Here is an 8,116-nt window from a genome sequence, read left to right as displayed (position 1 = left end):
TTCTAGAAGGGAGTGAGAGGGACCTCATTAAGCAGACGTAAAAATGAAGTACACTAAGACCCCACCCACCTTATTAGACCGCTCTAAGGCGGACCCAGTTCTCTGAGCGCTTGCTCTCCCAAGAGATTGAGATAGCAAGAAACGCCTGTTACGGCCTCCAGGCCGGCAGAGGGAGCCCAGTCGCAGGGTGAAACAGAGAGCACTTCTGCCGGGCGCCGTCCGCACTGCGCAGCCGCGGAGGGAGGGGCCCCCCCTCCCCCCTCCCCCCACTTTCTCAGCCTGGCGGCGGGCCTAGGGCGTGAGGCGCTGGAGGGGACGCGGGCTTGCAAAACCATGAGCGCGGCGGCTTCGGGCCCTGGCCGGCGGGCGCGAGTGTCCCGCCTGGTCTCCTTCAGCGCGACCCATCGGCTCCACAGGTGGGGTGTGCCTGCAGTACCAGTGGTGGGGGCAGCACCTTCGAGCTCCGGAACTGGGTCCCGGGTGCGGGAGGGGCACGGGTGACCGCTGATGAGTGGGCGGAGGGCGCGGTGCACTCCTGCGGCCACCAGGCTTCGTTGATGACGTCATAACACCCGCGACCGGCGTCGACCAGCCTTCTGGGGATCGATGTGACGTTGAAAGGTGTTGAACTCGCTCAGGTTGCACAGTGCCAGGCATATCGTAAACACTCAGTACATGTTAGCTACCCATAGCTAATATAGTTACAGCAAGGCGAGTTTTGTCCACTTTATACCGAAGAGAAAATGAACCCAGATGTTCACTTTCCTGAGAGCAAGCAGCGCAGTTGGGATTTGAGCCCAGAGTATTCATACTGCTTCATCGCACTGAAGAGTTGATTTTGAGCAGGGTTTTGCCACTCATTAGCAAGCTCCACTCTCTGAGCGTCTGTTTCCTCTTCTGCAAAATGAGGTTAATAATTTCTACCTAACAGTATTCACCTATCCATTTATTCCCTGGACAGGTATTTGTTGTCAGGTCTTGTGCTAGGTAACAGGGATGCAGCAGTGATCAAGACCTGTCACAGTTTTCTATCTGCAGTGTACAAACTGGCCAATTTTGTGGAGAGTACAGTGAGATAATTTTGTGCAAAAGCTTTGTGAACTGTAGTACTCTAAATGTAAGAAGTAGATGAGCAGGAGAAAGGAAAGTAATAAAGAGAGTCTCAAAAAGAAAGGGGTTATTTAATAGGAAGCTCAAACATATGAGAGTGGTAAGGCCTCATTGAAGATGCACAGTTGATTGGACAGGTATATGTATAAAAATCCATTAAGAAAACGGATTTCTGCCTGGAACAACGGCTGAGTATTGTAATTTTAAAATTTAACCTGCTTTGAATACCCCTGAATGGATTGAAGTTATCGGTAGGCAATAGTTGAGGGATAATGAAGCAAGATTTTAAAGAGAAGATGTACTAGGTCATGTAACAATTTTTCAGGGGGAATGAGATTTTAAGCCACTTGAGGATAAGCGTCTTTTTCTTTTTTAATCACCATGTGCCCTTGCTTCATTTAGCCTGTGCCTAGTATGTAGTAGGTACTCAGTAAATGTTAAATTGAAAAATGGAAGGGCCTTGAGTAGATCAGTTGTTGAAGTCTTGCTGTGGAACAAGGATGTTGAATTTACTTAAGCTAATTTGTATGGTATAGTAGTCTAATTAGGGGGCATACACTGGTTCCTGGCATAAAATTGAATAATGAAATCAAATTGATTTATGACTCTCCGTTTGATGAGCTAAAGAATAGTAAGTTGTGAAGTTTTTCAAAGGCTAGAGCAAACAATAAGCGTAGGGAACAGAGAAGGTATCTGAACATGTATCATGTTGACTTTTTTTTTTTTTTGGTCAGCAAATCTCTGAGTAATGAGGAAAACTTGAAACTGTTTGGGAAATGCAACAACCCAAATGGCCATGGGCACAATTATAAAGGTGAGAGAAAAACTGGTGAAATTTTAGCCCTTTCGGTAATGATGAAAGAGTGTTCAGCATATACAGTCTAAATGAGTATAAGAAACCTTATGGACAGAACATGAATGCTTTGAGCCTTGAATGAGAAATTAAATGGAAGTTCAAAATGAAAAGATCTGTTGCCTTAGTTGGATGTATCTTAAGTTTTACTATGCAATTGTCTGCTGTTATAGATCAAAACAATGAATGGCTTAAATACTTTTTTCCTTGGCCTTAAGAGTACATGACATTCTTTTGGCACCATGTTTCCTTCTAATTAGGTATTGCTGAGGCCAATGTTAAAATTAGATTGTATTCATTGAGTAATAATGAGTGACAAAGGGAGCATATTGGCTCAAGATATGCGGCATGGCAGGAAAATAGGTTGGGTCTAAAACTTTTGACAGTGGTGTTCCAAGAAAGTAATTAATTTATGTAAGGACAAGGGACTTGATTATTTGAGATACAGGTGATATCTCACAAAACAGCTATGTAAGCCATAGAGCATCACAGCATATGGTATGATGGAGTAAAAAGACCAGAAAAGATGTCAGAAGTTTGGGATTTCTGGTTTAGTTATTGCCTAACTTACTTGACCTATGATATCTCTCATTCTCAGTTTGCTCACTTATCACGTAATACCTAATGGTGTTTGTATGGAGCTGAAAAAAATATGTAAAAGTCATTAATTTGTAGAGCACTCTGATCATCAAGATTTTTCAGAAGTTTCATACAAGTACTTGTTAATTTACAGAGCATTACTATAAACTGTGTTTACATTCACATGAGAAAGGAATAAGAATTTTAGGCCCGGTAGTAGTTTTGCTTGCTCAGAAAGGTACTTGGACCAGCTCAGTGTGTAGCTGAATTTCTTCCTGTATATTTTCTTTTACAGGCAGTGATCAAGCAGCATCTTGATCTTACCTAGTAGAGATTACTTCCAAGTGCATCATAAACAGAATTTATAACCTTTTTGGCCTTGGCTAAGCACCTCTAAGTTCCTCTGCCTTGGTTGATAAAAAGATCTTAACTAAAAGATGTTCTGGGGGAAAATATAGCTTTGTGGGGTGAGATCTAATAATTTATGTTAGTAACTTGTGTTTGGATGTCACTCTGTTGAAAGTCATGTTTTTTTTTGGTATTTTGTTTTCTTCCCCATAGTTGTGGTGACAGTACACGGAGAGGTACGTGCTGAAAATGTCTCTGTGGTTTGTGCACGTTGCTGGGCCCTCTTTCAGCCAACGTGATGGATTCTGTGTTGAAAAATTCTGTTCAAATCAGTATCGCTTCATTGTTGGTCTTTGTGTATGGTGAGCTGCTGCCATTTCAGGCCTTTCCTCTCCCAAAATGTCCTCTTTAATGTGCTGTATGTGGACAGATAGAAGAGCAGAACAGTGAAAAGGAAGCCTAGAGTGCTTGGGGTTTCCATGCTGAGATGGATCGTCTCGTGGATGAAGGCCAATGTGGGGACAACTTCTGCACATTGTACAGCCTTTAATAATTCACCAGAGGTTTAAATATGAAGAGCATGTTATAGTAATATTCACCTTTGTTTACTTTTTAGATTGATCCTGTTACAGGAATGGTCATGAATTTGACTGACCTCAAAGAGTGTATGGAGGTAATGGCATGTTGGATGCTTATTTTGTGCTGTCTTCTGAATATAATATTTGATGGCCCCCTTTTCACTTCCCCAACCAAGTATCATCAGAGGTCCTATGACCTGGCAAGTGGAATTGGGTGAGGGAGTGGGGTAGTAGTTGGAGGAACTTCTCTCAATGTTCTCCTAAAGGTGTTTGGATGACTTAATGGAAATTAGTCATGGTTGTCGTACAATGATAGGAATAAATGTAGCGTGCTCATCTTGTATTTTTTGTTGGTGTATCCTGATTTTCTCTGTTTAGCAAATTCTGCCCTTCTTTCAAGACACAGCTTTCTTCTTGAAACTTTCTACTTCTTCTGTGAATTTTCCTTACACCTTTGATCACAGATTTTAGTACTACCCTGTTTTATTCACTTTAGCTTTATTATAAACTCACTGGGGCAGTTCATCATAGGGATAACAAAAAAGAGGTTGTTCGGTAAAAGACTTACTGATTATATCATTACAGAATCCTTGGATTGTAAGAGACCTCAGAGGTTATCTAAGCCAACTTCTTCATTCCATAGGTTGAGATTGAGAGATGCTGAACAGTTAACCAACTGACTTGCCCTAGGTCATGTAGTTAGTCCTTTACAAAGTTGAGATTAGATTTTCTTCCATCCACCTTAGTTTTTAAAATGCCTTCATTTCACCTGTTTACTTTGCTTCAGTTTTGCTCCTTATTTTGTTCTAAAATTTGACATTTGTTTCATAAAAATGCTGTTATTAATAATCATTACTTCTTTCACATTACTTATCTCCCATATATTCAATAAGTATGCCTGCTTTGCGTCAGTCTTTGAGCTGAGTACTAGGAATCCAGTGACGAATGAGACACAGCTGTTAGCCACAGAGTGCTCACATGACTTTTTAAACTTTCTTTTTTTTTAAAATTAATTAATTTATTTATGGCTGTGTTGGGTCTTCGTTGCTGCGTGCAGGCTTTCTCTAGTTGCGGCGAGCGGGCGCTACTCTTTGTTGTGGTGTGAGAGCTTCTCACTGCGGTGGCTTCTCTTTGTTGTGGAGCACGGGCTCTGGGCATGTGGGCTTCAGTAGTTGTGGCATGCGGGCTTTAGAGCACAGGCTCAGTAGCTGTGGTGCATGGGCTTAGTTGCTCCGCGGCATGTGGGATCTTCCCGGACCAGGGCTCGAACCCGTGTCCCCTGCATTGACAGGCGGATTCTTAGCCACTGCGCCATCAGGGAAGCTCTCATGTGACTTTTTATAGCAGGTAAAGAATAGTAAGTGCTCAATAAGTGTTGCTTGAATAAATGGATAGGAGAATGAGTGAATGAACAAACAGTACTGTGCTCAAAGTACTGTAGGAAAGCTGTAAAACCGGAGTGCTTGCATTTACTGGTGACATAAAAAGTATATATATATACACACACACACACACGCGCGCACACACACGGGCACGTGCATGTGCGCACACACAAATACAAGACGACAGCTTGAGAAATATAAGAGACACCCCAAGCAGGCATACAGTTAAATACTAAAGGAGAGGTTCTCTACACTTTTTCCCCGTATTTGCATACCTGAAGGATACCACACACCACACACTTTAGTACTTTTACATGAGTAAAAGTGGCTGATCATGGCATACAGAGTCAAATTAGAAGGAGCCTTGTAGAAGAGGCTTCAATGGAAAAGTTGAGATCTGAACTGGAATTTTCAATTAAAACAAAGATTAAACAAAGGTTTATTTTCTTGATATCCATATGGATATCATTTGAGTTATTTTAAAAGTTGTTTGGTTTAGGACTTACTTTTTTTTATATGATTCTGATTTTGTTCAGAAAATGATTGCTATTGTTGTCATTAATGTACCTTTCTTGGAACCATACCATATGGAAACTTAGATTGTTTCACAAGTGCTTTTTTTATTGAAATAAAGTTGATGAGCAATATTATATAATTTACAGGTGTACAGTATAGTGATTGACAATTTTTAAAGGTTATAACTCCTTTCATAGTTATTATAAAATATTGGCTATATTCCCCATGTTGTACAATATATTCTTATAGCTTATTTTATACATAATAGTTTGTACCCCTTAATCCCCTACCCGTTTACTGCCCCTCCTCCCGTCCCCCTCCCCACTGGTAACACCTGGTTCTCTTCATCTGAGAGTCTGTTTCTTTCTTGTTATATTCACTAATTTATTGTATTTTTTTAGATTGCTTAGATGTTTTACGATAGCTAAAAGTAAAAATTTACAAAGAATAAGGCAATTACAATTCTTGCCATTGACAAAGAAAAACATTATGTTTAATATTCCTAATTCAAGTATTAGGAAGCAATAGTCTTTACATGTTTTTATTTTTTCTTCTAAGAGCCCAAGAGCATTCTTAAATTACACCTTACAGCAGAAATTTAGAACTCCTTACATAATTTTAGTCTCAATCTGCTTTATAAATGTAGTACTCATTGAATGTTTGTCCTAATTAAATTGTGGCATTGTGCTGAAGGTGAGACTGTTAGGGAGAAGTATTTCTAGTAACATTTTGGACAGAATTCAAGAAGTATTAAACTAAATTCTGAATCACAATGGCTTGTTATGAGAAAGCTCCAGTGAATTCTTTATTTTTTGGTTTCTTACCTCTTTGCATTCAGTAATGAGGATATCCAGTCATTGTGGAGAGCTAGGCCTTCCTTTATTTTACAACTTTAAACTTTCTGAGATTGTTTTATAAGACACCAAGTACTTGCGAGTATCGAGTTAGTGACTAAATGATAAGGTAAGGTTTAGAGGCAAAGGTAGGACACTTTGGAATATGAGTCATAAATGGAATTAGTGACGTTTTTCCTTTGTTTTGTCTATAGGAGGCAATTATAAAGCCCCTTGATCATAAGAATCTGGATCTGGATGTGCCGTATTTTGCAGATGTTGTAAGGTGAGTGACTATTTCACTTTATGTAAATAGTAAGAAAGAAGAATCGATTTTAGCATTTTACTTGATTATTGTGTGATTATAAGTTTTAGTGTAATATCTTTTAAAACTAGAATTTCTATTCTCTGTAAGTATTAAACATGAAGTTTTGTTTATTTGTCTTTTGATCTTCTTTCCTTTTCTTCTACAGCACGACAGAAAATGTAGCTGTATATATCTGGGAAAACCTCCAGAAATTTCTTCCTGTAGGAGTTCTTTATAAAGTAAAAGTATATGAAACTGATAATAATATTGTAGTCTATAAAGGAGAATAACTCTTAGAAGTTAATACTATAGAATGATTTAATTTTTTTCCACATTTGAAGAAGATCTTTATCCCTTGGACAATTAAGAAGTCATCACATAATTGTTGCATCTCCATATTGAGTTCTGGAGCACTTGATTTATTGGAATCATTGTGAATAAGACCTGTTTTAGACTCAAATCTATTTTAAAATCAAATTTGTAATGTATTCTGAGTATCATTTGAAGAGTCTTTCATCTATAGATTAAAATCATTTCAGCAAAATGTTTGGTGTAGAATTATATGAAAGCAAAAGAAATCTGTTTTTGTTTTTCCATTATCTCATTTTTAGTATTCATTTTTTTTCTTGGTATAATATAAATGGCAAAAATGTTTATAAGACTTACAGTAGGTATAAAAAATAAAATACAGGTGATCACCAAGTCTAGAAACATAGACAAGATTCTATTTCTTAGTAGATTGAGCTCCCTTGATCACTTCTAGAATATGCTAAAGGTGCAAGTTTATTCAGTGAAAATTAGTCACAAATCATCTGAGGCAATGCATTGTAAATAGATGTACAAGGACTGGTGGGAATGTTGCTTTAATGCACATTGTTCATTGCACATGTGCACAGCTTACTGAACTATGAACTGCTAGTGAGGAATAGCACATTGAACATAATCATGGAAGATCAGTAAACTGCTTATGTATATTTGTCTGTGTTTCCAGACCTTGTGGCTACCTGAACAATTTAAACTCAGAAGGCTGAAGAATAATCACATGTATTAAACCCTGTTAAAATAATCAACATGAAAAGGATATATTACTCTGTGAAGGATCGCTTATATACAGTTTTTCCTAATTAATTCCATTTTGTTCTGATCACTAAATTTATCTGCTTAGTTGAACTATATTTTTCATCCCTGGTATCTTTTTCTGATGCCTAAATCCACAAGAACGTGTTTGCTTTCTTTGCAAAAAGAACTGTTCTCACTTGTGTTCTCATTTGTATTCTGAACTTCTTAAATATAGGGTTTCATTTTTCTCTCCACATAGCAACTAGTACGCAATGGACTCTTAGAACGTTGCTGCCTGAAAATAGTAAAAGGACATGTGTGGTGATTACTATACTAAAAAAATTTTCAAAGGAGTACACTTTTATTTTGGAGAGTTATTAACTACAGGAATTTTATGGTAAATTTTGACAATAATACAATGCCCACTTGATTAAATTTAAATGTGTTTTAGTTATCAACACAATTTTAATGTTACTTATTCATGTATATTTTGTATTGATTACTTGAAAGGCAGGATAGCTCTAATTTGCTAAGGCACTTTATGTTTTAAT

At 38.1% G+C, this 8,116-nt stretch overlaps 1 protein-coding gene across 1 annotated transcript; it reads left to right on the top strand.

Moving 5' to 3' along the window:
• The first annotated feature begins 275 nt into the window (after window positions 1-275).
• Window positions 276-7,681, top strand: PTS (6-pyruvoyltetrahydropterin synthase). The gene is made up of 6 exons (XM_032641968.1): window positions 276-416; window positions 1,845-1,924; window positions 3,104-3,126; window positions 3,507-3,563; window positions 6,415-6,485; window positions 6,673-7,681. The coding sequence occupies exons 1-6, from the start codon at window positions 334-336 to the stop codon at window positions 6,794-6,796; spliced, it is 438 nt and encodes a 145-aa protein (XP_032497859.1). The 5' UTR covers window positions 276-333; the 3' UTR covers window positions 6,797-7,681.
• Window positions 7,682-8,116: the final 435 nt, after the last annotated feature.

This window comes from Phocoena sinus, chromosome 8 (genome assembly GCF_008692025.1).
Source record: "Phocoena sinus isolate mPhoSin1 chromosome 8, mPhoSin1.pri, whole genome shotgun sequence".
Lineage (NCBI taxonomy): Eukaryota > Metazoa > Chordata > Mammalia > Artiodactyla > Phocoenidae > Phocoena > Phocoena sinus.
Note: the sequence above shows the minus strand (reverse complement) of the source record. Positions and strands in the feature narration are given on the sequence as shown.

Bases quoted from the DNA above. Each gene is read 5' to 3' on its own strand.
- PTS (XM_032641968.1), top strand. From the start codon at position 334: ATGAGCGCGGCGGCTTCGGGCCCTGGCCGGCGGGCGCGAGTGTCCCGC. The intron at 3,127-3,506 runs GTACGTGCTGAA...TTTACTTTTTAG, and splicing joins TGGTGACAGTACACGGAGAG to ATTGATCCTGTTACAGGAAT. The intron at 6,486-6,672 runs GTGAGTGACTAT...TTTCTTCTACAG, and splicing joins TATTTTGCAGATGTTGTAAG to CACGACAGAAAATGTAGCTG.